The 21,590-nt window shown below is 38.3% G+C and overlaps 2 protein-coding genes across 8 annotated transcripts in view; both read right to left on the bottom strand.

The window, feature by feature from the left end:
• Positions 1–8,140, bottom strand: part of kansl1b (KAT8 regulatory NSL complex subunit 1b) — a 65,144-nt gene extending 57,004 nt beyond the window's left edge. Inside the window, exon 1 of one of the 3 annotated variants that reach the window (XM_026207779.1) lies at positions 8,029–8,140. The gene's annotated coding sequence lies outside the window, so the exon portion shown is untranslated. Of the gene's footprint in view, positions 1–6,661; positions 7,184–8,028 lie in introns of those variants that run through there. The other 2 variants (XM_026207778.1, XM_026207780.1) reach the window with 2 other exon arrangements.
• Positions 8,141–9,875: 1,735 nt separating this feature from the next.
• LOC113046789 (cell division cycle protein 27 homolog) lies at positions 9,876–21,347 on the bottom strand. Of its 5 annotated transcripts, none has more exons than XM_026207773.1 (19): positions 21,174–21,344; positions 19,811–19,980; positions 18,880–19,027; positions 17,003–17,128; positions 16,208–16,305; positions 15,912–16,084; positions 15,610–15,821; positions 15,354–15,465; positions 14,111–14,226; positions 13,932–14,031; positions 13,628–13,829; positions 13,108–13,280; positions 12,840–12,992; positions 12,538–12,746; positions 12,264–12,381; positions 11,923–12,051; positions 11,385–11,459; positions 11,125–11,290; positions 9,876–11,053 (listed from the first exon to the last, which is right to left on the bottom strand). In XM_026207773.1, exons 2-19 carry the CDS (start codon positions 19,938–19,940, stop codon positions 10,965–10,967), a joined length of 2,529 nt encoding a protein of 842 aa, XP_026063558.1. In that variant the 5' UTR covers positions 19,941–19,980; positions 21,174–21,344; the 3' UTR covers positions 9,876–10,964. The 5 variants fall into 5 exon arrangements, with proteins under 5 accessions (XP_026063558.1, XP_026063560.1, XP_026063562.1 ...); XM_026207775.1 differs by having other exon boundaries at positions 10,839–11,053; positions 19,905–19,980; positions 21,174–21,347; XM_026207777.1 differs by lacking the exon at positions 21,174–21,344 and having other exon boundaries at positions 10,839–11,053; positions 13,628–13,690; positions 13,760–13,829; positions 19,811–19,833.
• Positions 21,348–21,590: the final 243 nt, after the last annotated feature.

Here is a 21,590-nt window from a genome sequence, read left to right as displayed (position 1 = left end):
TGGAATCTAAAAAAAAATCTAAATACTGAGAAAATCACCTTTGAAGTTGTCAAGAAGAAGTTCTTAGCAATACATATTACTAATCAAAAATTAAGTTTTTATATATTTACAGTAGGAAATGTACAAAAATTTCTTCATGGAACATAATTTTTACACAATATCCTGATGATTTTTGCCCTAAAAGAAAAATAGATAATTTTGACCCATACAATGTTTTTTTGGCTATTGCTACAAATATACCCCAGTGACTATAATTAGACTAATATTATAAAACACTTTTTTCCATATTAGATAGAACTGTTAATGATGACAGCGAACAAGAGAGAATGTGAGAACTGTGTGCATTTAGGCGCTGCCACTCTCTGCGCCATCAAAATAAAAGTCCCACCTCAAACACATCGACCAAGCAGAAAAACTTATCGGCCAGTGCCGATATTTGATAAATGACAAATCGTCCCCTTGGAATAAGGTTCTATCTGACATTTTTGTCAAAATTGAGTTATTCACGAATTCTTATTCTGTGACAATTTATTTACATTGTGATGTTTTATTTTAAGTTGTTTAAGTTTTGGGATTTTTTATTGAAAAAACAAAAAGGTTCTATCTACAGAAGTCTATGGAACACAAAAACTTTAAAGCTCAATATCTCAAAACGCAGATAGAACCTTATAATTCCAAGGGGACGAAATGTTGACTGATATATCGGCCTTGGCGATATATATCAGTCAACCACTACTAAAAAGCTCATCAATATTAAAGGCCTAACCAATACAGAAAGCTAAAAAAAATATATATTTTGGTAATTACCAATACTGTTAGTTAAGAGCAGCAGTGATGGGCTCTAATCTTGACCCTCAAACTACATCTCACAAAAAAAAAAAGTTTTCAAAAGACCTGCTTTGTGGACTGTGAAATGTGTGAAGGTCAAAAACATGCATTTCAATGACTCCGGAGTGGAGGAGGGAAAGAAAAGCTTCCCTGGTGCCCATCTCTCACACAATCCAAGAATTTGCATTTGGGCACTCATTTACAGACCACGGACTATTCTTAGACAGGTCGAGAATGTCATCAACTACTGACTCGTATTTTCCCAGGGGACACTTTTTATCCTGAGCACAGTGCAGTTGTGTAATTGCAATTAGCTAAAGCCTCAACAACACTATCAACACCGATCTCAGCACCTATGCCACACACAGTGCTGGCTTCTGAGAAAACATAAGGTACTTACTAATTAATCCAATAGCAGTTTCTCCACAGGAAATATATTTGTGTTCTCTCTATAGATATATAGATCGATAGACAGACATACATACATAAATACATATCTTAACTGAATATATCAGCTAAAAGACCCAAATAAATAAAAACCTTGTTCTTTTTTTCCTTCTTTAAACTAAAACAGGGATGGTTCTTCGCAAAATGACCTAGGCATTAATCATTCACATTCAACTGAGATTGAAACTCATCTTTACTCATTTCAAAACTCAAACACATAATCAATATGTTCAATTAAATAAAAATTTCAAGCGGTTGTAATGTTTAGATTAAATTTCTCAGTCTGGCCTGAGGAGGAAGTGCCCAAATGAGAGCTCATCTTTGTGACTGTGTACTGCCTTTTATTAAAAGACCTTGTCCATGAATTACTTAAAAAATATATATATTTTTTGTCCATGAACATATCCATGAACTACTTAAAAAAAAAAAAAAAAAAAAAACTGATATGAAGAAAGTAAAACGGACTTAAGGTGTGAAACCTAAATGGCAAAAAATTAAATGTTCCATATGACGTAATTTAATTAAACTGCAAATATAATCAAAAAGCTGTTTAAAATAGGTTAGATGGAATCCAACATCACACCACTACACATTTCAACTTCCCGAAAGTGATTTTTGTCAGCTACCCTCGTGGGAGGTAAATTAACTTTAAATCCTAGGTTTGGACTAACCTTGGCTAACAACTTTTAACAACACTGACACAGCTGGTTCGATAAAAACAACAGTGGTGGACATGTTCTTTAAAGTATAATTATTCTGTGCTATCATTCTCTTCAGAAGATCAATCTATGAAAAAACTGAAGAAAATCTTTGACTTCAGAGACAGAAGGGCAACTCAACATTCTCATGGAATCTTGAAGTCCTTGATTTCTTCCATATGACTCAAGTATTCCCAGCTGGGTGAATTTACTTTCAGAAGCCCTTAAAGACTGAAATCAGAAAGCATTTCATTTAAAAAGACTTAAAGCAAATAACTTTCCCCCACAAAAAAGACCTGTTGTTTGTAAAACAGACACACTCGCCCTTGTAACAGAGAATCCATGTTAATTGGACTTGAACAACAAAAATCTCTGGGTGCAGGCCACCGTGTCAGGTTATTTTTCCCAAACACATTAAGCAGGTGGTCCTGTCTCACAATCTAACTGACTCCTCTCTCTGCTCCCAGGCAAATGGCCCAGTGCATGTCTCCAGCCCTGGCCTTGAACTTTCCAGAACATCCGTGATGTCTCCAGACACTGTTTGTCAGCAGCTTGCACTTTCTTTCACTTTTCATTTTTAACCTCCCAAAGAGCAAAGTCTTGCCAATCTCATCCCCTGCCAAAAAGAACAGTGTTCAAATTTTGCACTTAATGGATACAAGTTAGGAGTTAAGCCTTTTAAGTTTAAAATAAAACCAGGCCTTAGGGTTTGGAGGTCAGACAAAAAGTAGGTACTGTAGGTGGCATTGATGTATACTTCAAACTGACATTGATTGTGAATTACACAGTAGTATGGGTATCAATACTCAAATGGATCATAACAGGATTAAAGATTGATTGATTGATATGCATCAAAGAAATAATTATATTCTCTTTAAAATTCACTTCGACAGCCTTCAACAATGTGGGAGCCAAAAATAACAATTCCATGCAGCTCAACAGCAGAGATCTGCAGCTGCCCACACAAAATTTACATCAAGAGAGTAACAGACGAATTAAAAAACAATATATACAAGTGTGTCAACATGACTTTAAGGTCACATTGCTCTACCTAGAGCTCATTTCTTGCCCTTAACCCCTTTGCGTGCAAACATCGCTGACGGCCCCAGTTTATTATTGTTTCACTTTCACAGCACATTAAACATCACTGTCTTACTTCATCTGGACAAACTGTGCATCAATGGAAAGTTTAAAGACTCAAGCTTCGATATTTGACCAATATTTTGATAAAACATTGTTGCAGTGACAGATATTTAGTGATTTATGTCAGGAGTGCAAAATAATAAATCCGTATTATGCCACATTTTGAATAGAAATTCACAACTCACTCCTATTCAGTCACGTCAAGAGCGGTTTATTTGTGTTCACATAGACTCACTGAACAGCGTCAATAAGGATTTACAGACCAAAGATGCATATCTGCGGAGATATATGGATATATTTACTGATGTTTACTTCATATTTCTTCAGACAGAATCGTCATTTCTATTCATTTTCCACGGATTTACGCGATCAGATGATAAACAGCCTCTCCCAGCGATCTGTGTGTGCGTGCACAGTGTCACAGCTCGTGCGGTGTGTGACTCAGACTCTGATTGGGTCTTTCAAACGTCAATCTTAGAGTTTCATATCTGGACACCGCCCCATCGTGTCACATGCTTCCTGCACACTTCCTGGTAGTTATCTGGCCAAAACAACACTGAAACACCTCTGTACACACAAAATATCCGAATAATAAACCCGCGATTACGATAGTAAAGCTTGGTATGAGAATTTCTTGAGATCTGGGGCGTTTTTATAAAAAAAATCGAAAATGTACATCGGAAATGCTAACTTGTGCAGCGATGAAAAAGGCTACAAATAACATATTTTTACAACAGTAAACGACCAAATTCCACCCCTGATCGCTAAAGGAAGTTATTATAAACACTCGATCGGGGTTTAAAGTGAGTTTTGAGTAAAAGTGTACTAATAATTGCATAAATTGTCAGATGTAGCTTGATGCTAACGTTAGCACCAATGCTACTAATAGCAGGTGCTTTTCTTCTTCATAATGCATTTTTGTCTCAATAATTCACGTAAGGTCGTAAGAAAATGTTTTGTTGTATTTTTATAGTAAGACTTTTGATAAATAAGGGCTAAATGCAAAGAGAGACTGAAGTGAGATCGCTGCTTTGTTGCTTTGTAAAGCCTGAAAAACCACAATCAAGGCTAATAAAGGTGGAATAAAAACAAAAGAATAATGATAAAAGAATAATGCGGATAATGTGTCATACTTGGCGGAGGTGTGAAAGAACCGTTTGGTGAGAACAAAACAATCATGATTCGGGCAGTTTTCAACAGTGAAACATACACAAAGAGCACAAGAAAGTTTACATGTGAGATCTTACAGAGATGACAAGGGCCATAAATCAATCTGATTAGCCTTCTCTAAAAACACACATGACCTTAGAAAATATTTCATAAAATTCACAGTTTTACAGATTCGATTATGAAATTTTTTATGAAGTCTTGGAAGACTTGTGGCCTTAGCTACACTGTGTTTTCAAACTCATTTCCTACATCAACATTTTTTAAAATACATTTAAAACATATGTTTTTAATATTTTTATTTTTGTTTTTATGTTTGAGCTTATATATCTCTATTATCATAAGAGTCTGAGTGATTCTGATTCCTGAACAGTAAACTTTAAAGTGTCAGCTTTGTGAACAAAGGTTGATTATGAATCTAGTCAGAAAGAATCATGAGCAGAAACCTTTTTATTTTGGGTATGTAATTTCGGTCTCCATGCCAAAAAAGGGGGATTACTAGTAAGGGGTTAAAATCACAAAGGCGAAAAAAAAAAAGTGATTTCCAAATGACTGCACCACTTTGAAAAAATTACGGCACTTAGTCAATGGTATTGATGTGTTACATAACAGCTCATCCTGTGAGGAGGGGATGTAGGACAATGATAATGGATGGAATGAAAAGAAAGTACATAACAGCTCATAATCATATGCCGATCCCCAAAAAACTTAAAATATTCCACAGACCTTATGCGTTAATACATGTGACAGCAATAATATGGAGAAAAACATCTAAAACAGATTGATGTTCCAGTACAGAACGCAAAAGACCTCAAAACCAGGAAATAAGAGAGCGAACGGAAAACAAACAGCAAGAAAGAGAAAGAGAGAGAGAGAGAGAGAGAGAGAGATGCCATTTCCAATTAGGGATCAATACAGAATCTATCTATCTATCTATCTATCTATCTATCAGGTGGGGGGGGGGGTCTAGCAAATCTTTGTTTCAACCATGTTTTAAACCCCATCTGGGGAAATACAAAGGGTTTCAGAGAAACAACCAGGCCTTCATTTAATAAATAACAGTCAATTTATTGTGGGACAGACAATGTGTAATATATCTGAACGTCCTAAAGAGATCAAGGTACAAATGTCAAATTTACCACGGAAGACATATAACAATAAAATCGCGTCATTAATCAGGAACAAAACATCACGGAGGTCTCTTTAAACCATAAACATCACGTACACATGCGGAACGGAACCTGTTATATTTGAGACCGGAGATCAAGTGAGTGCTGCGAAAAATATGCAACGTAACGCATTATATAATGGAAAAGTACAGCGCGTTACACTAACCACAGGTTGAGCAGGTTAATGTTCTATTACACATAAAGCCCTCTGCTGTCCACAACCACACGAAATACTGCGCTAAATATAAATAAACCCCCAGATTATACAGAAAATACGGGTTAGGGCGATCTTAAGGCCATGAAGAATCGCTGGCAGCGTTTCAAAAGCTGGCGTGATGCCTACTGAAGCGGCATTTTTGTACATTATTAGAACGTTTCGAGACGCAGCCGAATGTTGCGCGGCGTGAATGGTTCTAATTAGAATTCTCGGTTCGGCGGGGCGAGGACAGAACTGGAGGGAAAAAAATAGGGGGAAAACAACCAAATATTATGCAATGCAGCTAGTTAGGGAAAACTCCCCATGTCCAGGCTTGATGCAGAAGTTGTAACTGTTTACCACCCGATTGCATCATTTTTTGCACATACATTGCGTATATTTAGTACTGAACAGATACTGTGAAACAATTTGTGCACTTAATTTCTTCAGAAGATATTGGAATAACATTCCTTCTCATATTTTTTAGCCCCAATGCCCAGTCTTAAAGGGCCAGCTCGCGTCGACTGTTAAAATTAATCTGTATTACTGGAAATCCATGTAACGCATAGGCCTGGGACAACATCGAGTAACTGAGATAGTATACGATTCGCACCAACACAAACGAAAGCCTACTGATCTAGATACAGCAGACATATACTGCGCACCCACCCCGCGTGCGTTTAACCTACTCAATGCAAAGCGTGAACGAACTGGTCTCGCGCTTGATTGCCAGCTACGCGCTTTCATAAAACTGACACGTATATTTATGTCGGGCTGATTTTGCAACCTTGATGGTCTGACTTTCAACGCCGCCTACTTCACGGGTTTAAACAGAACAAACGGTGCAAAATAACCAAGGAGAGCGAAAAGCGTCCGCATTTGTGGAGTTAACGTGCCCTCGACGTGCTCCGTTTCACGGCGCGTCGATTTAAGTGCATAAATGCGCTAATAACGTCTCGAGTTGCCTCACGCCAGCGAGTTTTAAACTAACAAAGAGAAAAGGAGGAACCTACCACGTGATGAGGAGCCGATTCCGGGGGAAATGTATGTGATAAATCCCCACGCTTAAGAAATATAGCAGTAATAACTGACAGGCAGAGGCAATTATCCAGATGCAGATTCCGCTGTTGCACGTTCAGGTGGAAAAATCCCGGGCCTCTCGCGCGCTCCGGTGCTCGGTAACCCCCTCCTTTTCCTCCTCCCACTCCTCCGGGCTTCGTTTAGGAATCACGAAATGGGCGAAAGAAACGGGGGCAGTCGAGCTATAGGAGCCCAGTCGGCTGTTTTTCAATCGCCCCTTACAAAAGCCGCGAAAAAGCAGTGAAATGTATCCCTTTTCCGGTCGTTCTTTGAGCGCGGTCCCTTCTCTCCTTCTCCGGAAGGTCTTCGTACTCGTTGTCGGCTGAGAAAACCCCGCTTTTGTCCGTTTTTTATTGTTGTTCGTTCGAGGGGGAAGCGACGAGCTCGGAAAATGGCGGCTCGATCCTCTCCCTCGGATCGCGAGTCTGACAAACAGAAGAGCGGAGCGGCGCAGTGGCGGGAGAGATACGCTTGCTCCGAGCGCCCGCTAGAGGCGCTAGGCTTCCTGTCATGACGCGGCAGGACAACAGAGGGCGCCACAATGAGAACATTTACTCTAGCACCAAAGTATTCGATTGAAATGGTCATTTATTTAGTTGCAACCGACCAAAATATGAATTTGCCCATAGATAGAATGTTCAAGTCTAAAGAAAATAACATAGCATGACACAGTTTAACATAAAGATGAAATGAACACAATAAAGAGTACATAGAGCCCTGCCCAGTGTTGAATGTTTCTAGAAAGAAGCTCTAAAGTAAATGTTGTGCCAGTAGAGGGAACTCAAGGGTCTCTAAATTGACTAAGAGACAGGAAGTGTTCGAGAAAATCATACTGAATAAAGTGCAATATGACCTAAAACGAAAATCTGAATTGCTATGCATTAAAATAAATGTTATTCTTGACCCCTTCATGTAAACTGAACTAAAATGCAATAATTAGTAGTTAGTGATAGTAGTTATAATCAGGAAGACAAAAAAAGGATCACAAATGGATTAACTAAATGTGGAATTAAAATCTAACAATACATTTCTATCTTAAAACTCTGTGGCTAAGGCATATTTTATCACAGCAGATTAGAAATTATGAAACCTAGTTAAACTTCCTGTTTCTACAGGTCCTCATAAACAAAAAGACAGCACCATCTGCTGTTTATAAAGGGAATAGTTTAAATACCCTCCAGTGGCAACTTATTTAGCTGACCATTTTGCCCGTTTATTCTAATAACTTTAAGTATGGATACTGCAAGTACATTCCCCTAAAATAGTACACGTGAATGTATTAAAACAGATGGTGTCCGACCTTAGAAATGACTGTGTTCCGTTTGATCTGATGGTTTTTTGGGACTTCCATTATTAATCCAAATGTGACTTGTAGACTCCGAAACGAACAAGACAGTGGTTCAACCTGCAGTCTGTAACAAAAACAAAACTGTTAGCATTTCCATTTATAGACAAGGTGTTGGATACATTTTTAAATATTAAGTCTGAATGACATAAAATCGCTTTGGACAGGTGTTTTACACTTTTAATCCCTCTCGAAAATGTTTAAACTTTATATTTTGAGGTTTAAATATCAAACCAAAAACATTCGTTACATAAAATAGAGCCAACGTACTGTAAACACGTCGTTAGTCTGTCACTATCAGATCTCGGGAAAACAATAAAAAGCGATTTTAAAGTATTTACGTACGTAAGATAATCTTAATAGATCATTAGATGTAAATAAATTGAGGGGGGGGGGGGGTTAACAACAACAACAAAAGTCAAATTCAAAACAAAAACGGCGCTTTAGCAACTGCGATTCCAAAAGTGGATGATGGAGTTATTTCAAAAGTACACAAGCTGCCTACCTAGACAGCAATTCTGACGCCATACGCGCGTTCCAAATGCGGTCTAAATAGTCAGTTAACTAGGTTTTGAAACACAGCCACATACAATCAATTCCAATGTAATAAAAACTTGTATAGAAAACAAATAATGGTTATCATGAATAAGAATATTACATAATCTATTAACGTTAATTAGATAAGTTCTTTAAATACAGTGCGATATTATTTGTATTTACTCATAGGCCCGTTGACTGTAGGTTTAGCATGCTAACATCATCAGATGATAGTCTCTGCTGTATTATAGCCTTTCTTTCATCCGCGCTCACATCTTGAAGACGAATTTAAAGAGTCAATTTTTAGCGGACATTTTCAACTATAACTACATGAAACATGTACATTTTAGAGTCTTTTTAATTTTATCTGGAGGTTAATTCTGACAGACTGAGAGATTTTTTGCACCCAAACAATTTTTGGCCTGTTGACTTCAATCTCCGGGATGAAATTACTTTGTCCTAAGGTCTACCGCTCACTGAATGAGAGGGAAAATAAAACACTGTTTTCTTCTAGATCTTATGCGACATTTTACGTTGAAAGTTGTATTTTGCCCATACGAAAATAGCAAAACTAAGTCTATTTTAAATGACAGAGTACAGAATTCACGTTCACTTACCTGCACAGAGCAACCAGACTTGAGCCGGAAGTACCGCCTCATTTCAACCTGTGATTGGTCAGAGAACGGAAAGGCGGCCGCTGATTGGCTGGTTTATATGTTTTTAGCAAGAGATGGGCTTACGAGTGAAAGTAAAAAAAACTGTTAACTTTGCTAAAGAGTTGTTTTTTGTTTGTTTATTTGTTAGATGTTATTGTCTGTTTAATGCCTACGTACTAAACACACGGTCACGTTTGAATTTAAATTAGGCCTAACATGAAGCTTAATATCACCGTATCACTGTTAGCTGTTGTGAGTCTCGCAAACGATTTTATAAATGTCAGCGCCTATCTATGTAAATAACTTATTATTAAACATTCGTAATCACGCTATAAGTGCTGAAACCTTCTTTAACTGTCCACTGAAGCAAGATCGCATTTTAACTTGTTATATTTCACATTAGTATCAGTAACTAACAATCGTGGTATTTTCGGGTAAACCTTGGTTCTACAAACCCATGAACCCTCAAAGATAATATTTAGGGCAAACCAAAGTGTGGATCAACGTATAACGTATTTTCCTTCAATGACCACAGCAGGACTTTCAGTCAAAGTTGTTTATTCTATGACCTTTCAATTCATTTAAAATATACAATAAGAAGCATTTAGCAGAGATCAAAAACATTTTTTTAATAATTAACATGTTCTGGTAAAATAAAATCCATTAAAGATGCTTTGTGCACATTTTCTATGTTCATCAGTATTGTCCTAAACAGCACCAACGTTTCAGAAAATTGTCTTAAGAAGTCTGACCACTGGTCACTGTGCCATACAGTAGTGTTATTCATTTGGACAAGGTGGTCTGGTTTCCTAAACACAGATGAAAGTGTGTCAAGGAAACCACCGCACCTATACACTCATTTAATCAACAATTCTCTAATCAATGTCTTGCAGCTGGGCAAAAAAACATGGATTTGGATGTTTTGAAGGTAGAAAAGAGCAGAACAGATGAGTGTGAGTGGCACATTTTTCAAATTAAGACATTATTATTATTATTATTTTAAACATAAGTGCTTCTTGAGCATCAGTCACACACACAAGTTTTAAAATCCGGTGGAAAAACATCTGCATCCTCCAGAACTGTTACTTTCTAGCTAACACTCAGAAACATTGCTCTTCTAAACAGATGGTAATCTGACAGAAGATATGCAGTTTACATTGAATCTCTTATGCCAAACGCTTTTTTGATGTGGGCAGAAAGTGCTTTTTTTCTCCCAGCAATACGTTCCATGATGAAAAAGGGAGGGGAGAGGAATCAAAGGACTACCAACTCTTACACAGGTCTTTATTCAGAGTAAATGCTGATAAAATAACATAAAAGGCCTAAGCATTAAGACAGGAACATCCATGAATGTCTGTGGCTCTTTTTTGAGTCTTCAACTGACAATTAACTTTTTGAGAAGACAGTGGAGTCATTGGAAAATCTGGGCAATTTGAGTCTGCGATAAGGGATGCCTGCCAGTGACGATGAGGGATGAGACAGGACCAGATGATCAGACCGATGAGAGACTTCTAAGGCATGATGACAAGGGGATGGAAAAAGGCAAGAACGAATGATGAAAATAAAACGACAGAAATGAGGAGGTACTGTTATTAGCAGCAGTTTGTTTTCCTTTTTTTCTTCTTCCTCCTTTTTCAGAGCTGAAGTCTTCAAGTAGCCCCCAGATTGGCATTGTAAAGTCCAGAGTGGTGTCGGGGGCTACAGAACCTCATCGCTCTCCGTGGTGTGGAGCTGCGTGTCATCAGCGTCCGTCATACTACTCTCCTGTGACTCCTCCACCTCCGCTGCTGAGAGCAACAGACAACATTACATAGAGCACACAGGTCCACTTACATAGCTCACTGCATAGTAGACTTACTTGAGTAGTAGGGATAGTCATCAGGAGTGACAGGTTCGTCATCATCTGGGAGGTATCGCTTATCTATGGCCTCTTTGATCTGATTATTGGCCCCTTTAGGGTCCAAGTCCATGGCCCAAGAGAAGTTCATTAGCGCCAGATGAGTCTGGCCAAGCTTCTTATAGACCTTTATAGATGATGAATATTTTTTAGTAAAATATATATTTTATTGAAAAGATCAAATAAGTACACAGAAGTATACAACTGAGTTGTAAGAGTACCTTTCCTATTAAGAAGTAAACAAGGGACTCTTTGGGCACTATTTGTTTCAGCTCTTCAAGCTCCTGCAAAGCCGCCTATAAAGAACAAATTAGTTCAATTTAAAAAGATGGTTTCAGAAGGTTCTGAAGTAAGAAAAATTAAATATGGTGTCTAAAATGTAAATGTTTTGCATTAGCAATGCTTCAAAGTTGCTTATTAAGAAGCTTATGGCTTGAATACCTCTGCTCCAAATCAACAGGATATGAAAATATTTTTTACCTTTTGATCATACTGTTCTTCCTCTGTATTTTTGTCGTTTTCCAGTATAAATATCCAAACATTATAAAAATTTGTTCATTTTAAGCATAGACTATTTAAATTTTGATTGTAAATGGATCTAAATGTATATAAAACATTTGTTTTACAAAACATAAGGTGCAAGCATCATTTAATGCCATAACTTTTAAGACTTTCTTCTGCAATAGCAGACTTTTGATGCCTTCATTAGTGAATGCTGAATCTTGACTGCTTAATATCATGATACAAGTTGGGGAGTACCTTGTACTTTTCATTGGCAAAAAGAATAGAGGCCCTATGGAATTTGCATAGCGGGTTCTTGGGGTCGATGCTTATGGCTCTGTTGAGGGTTTCCAGTGCATGGTCTGATTTCTTCAAAGCATGTTGAACCTGACATGGAGCACATGAGAAAGGATATGAAGATGCAGCAATGCAACAAACAGTCTGCACCATGTTTTACATGAATTTATGTAAAATAAACAAGTACATGTGTGCTAGCCTGGCATTAACAAACTCAAGCAACAATCTTGCACTTATTTCCCAAAGAAATAAGATGCTTCACTTTAGATTACCATTATTTTCTCTGCATTAGGTTAACTTACCACTCCAATATGGCAAAGCAGCACAGAACTCTGAGGATTGATGCTTAAAGCCTTCTTGAAATGAATCTCGGCTAGGTTAAATTTCTCCTGCTTGTAGTAAATCATTCCCAAACCGTACCTAGAAGACAAACACTGAGCCTTTTTACTGTAAAAATGACAAGTGGTTTTCATAATTTCACAATATAAAATGAACAGTTAGATTTTTTTCACATTTCTGTTTTCATTTAAAGTGGTATCTCATTTCCAAAGCCAAAGAATAGAGTCTGAACCGTACCAGGCATTGTAGTGACGTTTATTGAGGCGTATAGCATTGCGGAAGCAGCCCAGGGCTTTCTCCAGCTCCTCTGTGAGAACTAGTTCATGTCCTAATAGTGTGTATGCGTATGCAAAGCTGGGGTCCACCTGGATGGCCCTTGTGAAGAACTTAATGGCTATGTCATGTTCTCGCTGTAAGCTGAAACAGTTACCAGCTACACACCAGGGCTGTACACAGAGAGAGGATGATATAAACCATAAGAAAAAGCATTCAAGATCTACAAAGTCTGCTCATTTGCTATACTACTCCGAGAGATTTACCTCTGGTGAGTTTTTGTCCATGTCAGTGAGATCTTTAGATAGGGCAGAAAGTGCCACATCCTTTTGTAAATGCCAGAGCGTTGTGGAATAGATCTCCATACCTTCCACTCGATAGCTCTCAATACGCCGGACTTCTGAGAAAATCCTCTCCGCCTGGTTAAACGGACACAAAAATTCAGTCTTGATTATCTTTTCTGTAATTCACTGTTTGAATAATTTTTCATCTCCATCTCGTTGAAAACTCCTAATTTGAACAACTCCGACTCACCTGCATGTATTCAGCCAATTCAAAGTGAGCTCGCCCGATCTGACCCAGCACCCAGCCTGTGTTGTAGTGGTGTGAAGGCAGCTGACTCAAGATGTTAATGGCTTCTCTGCAGTTGTACGAGCAGAGAGCAAGATAGCCCCTCCCAATATCCCGCATCAACGTCATCAGCCCATCTGAACGAAACAGAGCAAACAAATTCAAGCTTAGATGGAGTTACATTTTCAAAATGCTTCATATTTAATAATAAAGACTTTCTTTTTAACAAATGTTATAATTTGTTTAAAGTTCTTTGAAGTCAACATAAAACCGAAGTTTTGATGGTGTTTCCTTCTCTAACGACTTTTAAGAGATATTTTGATAAAAGATTAAGAGGGCACATAATACAATTTTTTATTTATAATATTACAGTTAGTTAATTAAAATATAAATACTGCAATATTTCATTAAAAAAAATTGCATCTGCATTTGATTAGATTTAATTCCTTAAATAGATCTTAAAAAGACGACAGATCTCAAATACCTGCAGCAGCCTTCTGAAGACTAAAAGCCTGGAACTGCGGTGAGCTGATGCTGCCCTTTCCTTCTATGGAAGAATCAAGCTTGAGGATCTCGATGCTCTCATTCAGGTTAGATGGGGTGATTCCTCCCTTACCCGTTTTTGTTTTGGTCTTTCGGTTAGGAATCTTGGTGGGGAACTTCATTTTCAGCTTCTTGCTGTTCTCCTGCTCAATTTCATCATAAAGATATTTGATAACACTTACTCTCAAGAGTGGTTGAGGATTTTGAGGAGTGTATGAATAAACTTGTAAGTGTGAAGACAGTACCTTGGCAGTGGAGCTGGCACTGGTGAAGAGTCTTGAGCTACGCCGTGGCTGCACATTTGGGGGAGCAGCAATGGTTGGGCTCAGCACTTGCGGTGTAGAACTACAAAGCAGAAAGAGATATCATCAGAAGCCATTATCATAGCCATGAGCTGCTGGTAGAAATGTGCGGTGAGGTATACCTTGTCTGTGGGGCAGTGGTCTGAGTTTGGTTGAAAGGGTTTGGAATGACCTCTCTGCTGTTTCCACTCTGTGCAAACACTGACTTCGTCCCCACTTGGCTGATTCTACTGACGGCCTGAAATGGCAAAAATTCTTGATTTAAAAGATTTTAATTGATCATTTGCAGTTTGATTATATTAAGACTATTTTGTCTTTTTTATATATATATAAACTTCACATAAATATAATTTAGAAAGTTTTATTTAGATGGTTTGTATTATAACTAGGACATAGAGAGTTTTTTTCCCCACACTCTTTTTGAATAAGAGTTCAATGTACTACAGTGAAAATAGTTATTATCTTGCTACTAAACTTCACAATTAATGACAAAGAATAGGGTGACCATATGCGCCATTCATACGGGACACGTCCCAGCCAGGATTTTAATAATGCCTAAAACATCCAGAGCAGTTTGACCAATAACATGCAGGTATTGTACATAATCGACCAATCGTGGGGCTGTGTGTGAGAAGGTGAGATCGAGAGGGAACGATCAAAGCGATGCAAATATGCGCACATGTTTGTTCGTTCGATTGACTTGAAGGGTCGCTGCGCACAAATCCCAAAAAAACAAAAAGTGCGCCACAATGCTTCAAGTCAAACGAACGAACAAACATGTGAAAGCGATTGGAAAGCATAAGGAGCGGTCTGCTCTGCTCTTTATAGCTCTCATAAATGTTACACAACGATCAACCTGCACAGTGCAAATAGCCAAAACCTGGATATTTTAGACAACATAAAAATCCTGGCTGGGACGTGTCCCGTATGAATGGCGCATATGGTCACCCTAACAAAGAAACATAACGTGGAATTAATTGTTAAGACTAGACAATTTAATCATTGGATCACATGTACAAAGACTAACCCAGACAATTTAAAGAAAAAGCTGCAAAATCACATTTACATAAAAAGTACGCTTCAATACCATTTTTGTATTAGAAACCTGTCCCTTTCTGCTAAAATTATCTCAGTAACCAAGGGTTACAAACAAAGACTTAAAGTAATACAAACAGGTGTACAAAAAGGGTGTACAAACTAAACTGCATTACTTTTTTTTTTTTCTGGTGAAATAAACCTAGACTAATGTTTCAAGATTTTAAGGAAAAAACACATTTATACAAAATCGTAGATCACAGCCCCTGAAAAATTCTAATCCCATGGAACTACTTGAACTGCAGGCTGCTAGAAATAAAGCTGACTAACCTTCTTTGGAGGGCCAGGCGGAGGAGGAGGTTCCATCCCACTTCCACTGTGACTGTAATTTTGAAGGTATGTTGGGTCTCCCGGGCTCGGCTCCAGAGGCAAAATTCCAAAACTACACAATTTTAAACAGATAGATACATAAGAGCCAAATAATCACATCCATAATTTGAATCAATAAAAAAAGTACTTGGGAATACATTAAGAGAGCCTCGTGCAAGTGTGAGGGGCGATGGCCTTAGTGATGTTTGGTCATTACCTCGGTGTGAGGGGGCTAAGTGTGGCCGTGCCCCCCAGCAGACATCGGCCGCTCTTGGGTTTGTTTTGCACTTGTTTGGATAATAGTGAACCACCAGTGCCCAGTGGCACAGAGTCTGGCGAGATGACGGAGGAGTCGATGTAGGACACAGAGGAGTCCGTATTCAGGGAGTACTTTGAGTTAGAAGATTCTAGATTGAGCCGGTTTAGCTCCTTTACAGAGAGAAGACAGACAATCCATTTGATATGTCCCTTAACAATATCTCCCTATAAAACACTATAAAAACCACAGGAAAGACATACCAGAGTGTCTTGTGGGGTCTCCATTAGGATGGTGTCGACTTGTCGGTGTCCCATGTTGTTACTAGGTGTGTGTGCAGGGCTGATGGGAGGAGGGGGTACGACTCCTCCACTGCCTCCACTGAAATTCTGCAAGGAGGTCAATCTAAAGATCTGCTCTGGATCCGGTCGCTCTCCTGTAGCACAGAGAGCAGAGTTTCAAATCAGATTATCGGGCATCCTCTCCTCAGGGAGTCTTGTGCTGCTGCTTGGATGAGGTTCTTATGATGACCCTAATTAATAACGAGAAAGGAACTCACCGATTTGACATAGAGACTCAAATGGAGACCATAGGAAAGGGTTTTCGCTCATGCTTTTTTGGTAACATTCAGCTCCTTTTGCTATCCGGTCTGTTTTGCTGCAGGAACAACAAAAGGAGCAAGATAATCAAAATGTTTGTTTCATAAGATGACATTTTGGGTTTTCCACAACTTGAAAATCCAATAATCTTAGACAAGGACAACAGCAGATTTTACTGGATTTAATGTAAATAACAATGGATCATTGGCTGAAGGAAAATGTCACATTTACAGTTTCTCTGTGTTCGGGAGAGTCATGAAGAAACCAAAGAAACAGTGAGAACAATAAACCAACAAACTTATTGATGTCTATGGAGGTATACTGCAGTCAAAATATAAACAATACCAATTTAATATTATGTAGTGAAGTCCACATCCCCAGAAGTGATTGTTCTCTTGGTTATTAGCACTTGAACGAGAAGTGTAAAGACTATGAGGCTATTTAACAAAACATCTCATTGAGTACAGGAAGAGAGGAATCTCTCATATGAGAATATTCAGAACTCTAAAAGTAATCTATCAATAGTAACTGAGTCCTGCTCTACTCAAGTGCAAAACAAAACAGTCAAAAGAGCCCTGTCTGCCTCTAAATCCATTACAGGTAAAGAGCTTTGGTACTGGCTTGCTTCCTCCAACAAATTAAACACAGCCTCTCACTAGTGGATTGGGGACAACTGCAAAGCAGATATTTTCGTAATTCACTAAGGTTTATTGATTTCAGTAAGTGAAGGTAGGTAGCAAACAAGCTCAACGTACCAGTAGATTTGCCCCAGCAGAGCCAGAGTGAAGCAGGCCGAGTCTCCAAACTCAGTAATGATGTCGTCTTGGCTCTTCTGTTTGTTCAGGACACCTCCGGTCAGGATTTGCTCTCCCTCTGCCAACCTGCCAAAGAAAAGCACAAATCAATCAAAACGGCAAGAAATTTGTAATCAGATTCATAAGATGACAATCACTGTGTTTAGACCTCATGTTAATCTCATGGCTAATAAAATGTAAAGTTTTAAATCACACTCATTCTTATGATTAATTTCCTCTTGTATTACATTACATTGCTCTCAGGTAGGGATTTCAAAAGTTACTCTACTTCAATAATAAAGCATTGTTTCCTATACATGGATTTATTTGTGACAATATCCACACTGACTACCACAAATACCCACCGCCCCCCGCCCTCCCATGTCTCACACACACACTAGCGTGACTTTAGCACTATATTGAACAACTGACAAACCTAGCGACTTTTTTGGATAACCCTTAGCTATCATTCATTTGGAAGATGTCACCAGTACTGCCCTGTGAGCTCGAGGTCTGATTCTCCTGATGCAGTATCTAAATATGTATCTAATACATAGTTCATCTGTCAATATGTTTGTTACTCAGACGCTGACAGTGCGCTTAATGGGACAAAAAAGTAATATAGCCAAAACCACCACATATAGTGGCTTTTATCTGTAGATGTACAATGGTTTTATCAGATTATAAATCAGGATTTAAGGAGTTTAGTGCGAGTGATTCCTGGTTAGAATGTAGTATATTAATGGGTCGTGTTTAATCACTATTTATACTTGTTTTATGTACGACAACAGAAAATATGTAAATGGGAACAGTTTTATTGGGCATTAATTTGTATAAGAGTATGAGACAGCATATCAGGTAGAACAGATCTGAATTCAAACTTGACACAATGATATTATTAATATGCAAATTAATATGTAGCATCACCTGCTGTGATGTTATAAGACACAAGGCTCGTTTGAGATGAGCAAAATCTGCACAGAACTGATCACCATAAGATGCATGCCGGTTAGAAATGTGTCCGAGGGTTGTACACTTGCTTTGATGTCACGCTGACGTGTGCCCAAAATCTCTCGCGATAGCGACCCAACCATGCAGTGGAGCACAGCTGGTCTCCCCCAGCTTCGCGGAACAAAAGCACGATGGGAAACGACTTGCTGACGACACAGCTTCATTCTCATTGGCTCAAATAACCATTATGTTCCATTCTCTTCTAAAATATTAGATTTTTATATCTGGTATCATGTGATTATGTGTTTAAGAATTATGCATTAATATTCACAATCACAATCGCAGTGCAATCTCTGTGTGAGATATGTGACTGTTGTCAAAAAAAAAAATTTCTGTAGGCTCTGTATTAAAGTAGAAATGGATGATAAATACACATTGGAATGGAATTAAATAGCAAATACTTTGAGTGTCATTGTATCATGTAATGATACATATAAATGGAACAGAAATGAAATTATATCAATACAGCATGAGTGTGAATAACGTGATATCTGCCTTTAAACTCGTTGGTATCTGTTCCACTTCGAGAAGTCAGAACTGTCCATCTTGACTGAACTTATTTCACTCCCCTCACTACAGCCGCCTACTCTCGCCTTGTCACCTACATTTCAGGCAAGGCTAGGTGCATCTCGAACGAGCCTACAGTCTACAGCACAGGTTTGGAGGACTGGAGGATAGTGAAGTTTGAATACAACTACTGAAATTTTAGTATAGTATAAACCCTTCCACTAAGCTTCTGGCAGAGATAAACATAGATACAGACATTGGGATATGATGATGATGAGTCATGAGTTATGATTAGTTGGGGAATAATTAGTCATCCATACTTGCTCAGTTCCACACAGCACTTGGCGAGGAGGTATTTGCATTGTGGCGTGGTGCAGCTGTGTCCTTTCAGGAGGTGGTAGGCCTTATACGCCTTCCCTGAACGGTAGTAGCATGTAGCCAGCAGGAAGAGCGCTTCTTCTGAATGGACTGATAGGTGAGAAGAAAAGAAATTCAGAGGAAGCTAAATTTGCCAAGCTAAGAAAATGTAAGGAATAAATGGAATGGACCTCAATACTTAATACATTTCTTGTACATGTCTTCTCTTGTATTGATCAAATGTTTACAATTTTGAAAAAACAACTTTCAACAGATGTCAGAAAAAAAAAAGCTTATGGCCAGAATACCTCTGTTCCCAACCATTAGAATATGAAAATATTTTTTTACTCTTCCTTCTGATCACACTGCAGTATTATAGTTTTGTATTCCAGTGCAAATCTCTAAAATATATATATATATATATTTACCTTGATAAGAAAAATGACAAGAGTTAGTTTTGTGGTTAAAACAACAACAAATATCTGCCCAGAAAAATCTAGTTTTCATACCCTATTAACAGATATTTGTTTAAAGCATTAGGCCTATAACTCTCTTAATTTTGTTCAGTTTCTCAGAAAACAAGACGTCATATGTGCAGTTTCCATTTCAAGAAATTGTATCTTGTTTTCGGGATGTTTAGGAGATTTGCATTGGAAAACAAAATACAGATACCGATGAAAATATTCATGTTCTGCAGTGCTTCCAACATTTAATCCCATGACCTTATGACTTCAAGAATTTCTTCTCCAACATTTTAATTTGTGGAAGGTTGAATTAGCCTGTATAAGATTAATTTTAAAAACAACAATGCATGAAGCACAAGTTACTTTACACCATTTTTCTTCATGGGTGAAATCAATAAAAATGTCAGCTTTCATTTTGAGTCACACAAACTTGTTTTAATGGGATGCCTGAAATGCCAGCTCTGAAAGACGAGGGGAAATGGAGGATGCTGTCTGCCTGTATGGAGGACGATTTGTGCAATTACCCTCAGCATAGAGTCTCTCTGCCAGGAATACTGCATCTCGGTAGGCGTAGTGGTTCAGAGCATGCCAGACAGCAGCCTATGGAGCAAAACACAACGGCTGTTACCTTCATCCCTTTTACAGTTGATGAAACGGAGTGTGCGTCACAACAGAGATAAACCATAGCACTTTATGAATTAGGGTTAATGATTTTATTACCGCCTGACAGCAAGTATACACTTCTGAACATCACCATTACAAAAGAAGTGGGCTTCCACATAAACAATGATACTGACTGCAGAGATTGTTTTTTACATATATCATGTATATGAAATTATCTGCTGTCAGTAAGTCACGTCTTGATCACAGTTTTATGAAATGGTGAAAGATTTCAGACACTATATACAAAGTCTGAAGATAAGGAGGGAAACCAGATGATGTTGACAGACGAGATAAACATAGGCACGCTTGGACGCCCTAAAATACTGTCTAGTTAGGCTGCTCGTTCTTGATTTGAGACACAGCCAATGTACACATTGTACATACATTTGAACTGACAGACACACACACACACACACACACAGACAGACACAGGTTTAGCAGCTGTGCTTGATGAACCGTTGGCTAGTTGGTAACGTTATTTGACAAAGACTTACTAAACAAACATCCTTTGACGTTTGTTGGCCCATTAAACATCATACCATCATACAATTTAAAGTCCAACCTAAAAAGGAAATCATATGTTATGTTTTTATCGTTGATGAGCTTCTATTTCAGACAACTGACCAGCTCCAGAAATTGCTAATGCACCAAATCTCTTCAAATGCACTAATTTGTGTCAACTTTACTCTTCATATATTTCGTGTTTGTGAATATCAGTCATCTCTGTAAACATTCAATTACACGACTTAATTATCCTCATCCCCGCGATATTTTAACCTAAACGTCAAAATAAAACATCACTATCCAAACATAAATCCCAATAAATCAGAGATAGCTGGCTAACCTGCAAGACAACACATTAGCTTCCTAGAAAACTACTAACAAGCAAACTGCCCCGAGTTGACAAGCATCGAGTTTATTACAACAGCTATTGTAAATTAAAATAAAAGCAATGTGTGGGATGTTTAAAGGCAGGTTTTGTGTGAAGTAAAGGGCATAGGCCGTTAGCATTAGCTGCTAACTAAAGCCGCGGTGTAGCAGTGTTCAATCATCCGGTCTCTCGCGCTGGATAAAAGTCTTCTCCCGCAACAGTGTCTGCAACAGAGCGCTTTAACGTTTAGCTAAAATACCTGGACAGGTTCCTGCAACACCGTCATTCCGTAGCCAGGCTCCTCTTCACCACCTTTTGTTTTGGTTTCTTTGCTCCTTCTTCAGTTGCCTTCTTAGCTCAGTATCCACTCCAGGCCAGAAGTAGCAAAACTAGCATCGAAGATTTGAACATTCCAACCGTTATCGGTGAATCCGGAAATGCCCGAACACGACCGATTCAAATACATACTTTCCGACAAGGGCCGAAGTCTGACGGAAATTTCCGATTAGGAAAACTCAATTTTCGGAATCATAAGGTGAAATTCAGGTAAAACTGACATAAAATGTCAACTAAGTATAGTGTTGTTAGGTTAAGCTTTAACAAATTATAATATTAAACCTCAATACAACACCGTTTTTACAATTTAACCTCCTGAAACCCGAGAGATTGCCTGTTG

The sequence above is a fragment of the Carassius auratus genome, chromosome 28 (genome assembly GCF_003368295.1).
Source record: "Carassius auratus strain Wakin chromosome 28, ASM336829v1, whole genome shotgun sequence".
NCBI lineage: Eukaryota > Metazoa > Chordata > Actinopteri > Cypriniformes > Cyprinidae > Carassius > Carassius auratus.
The sequence above is the reverse complement of the archived record's forward strand: the minus strand, read 5'-3'. Positions and strand labels throughout refer to the sequence as shown.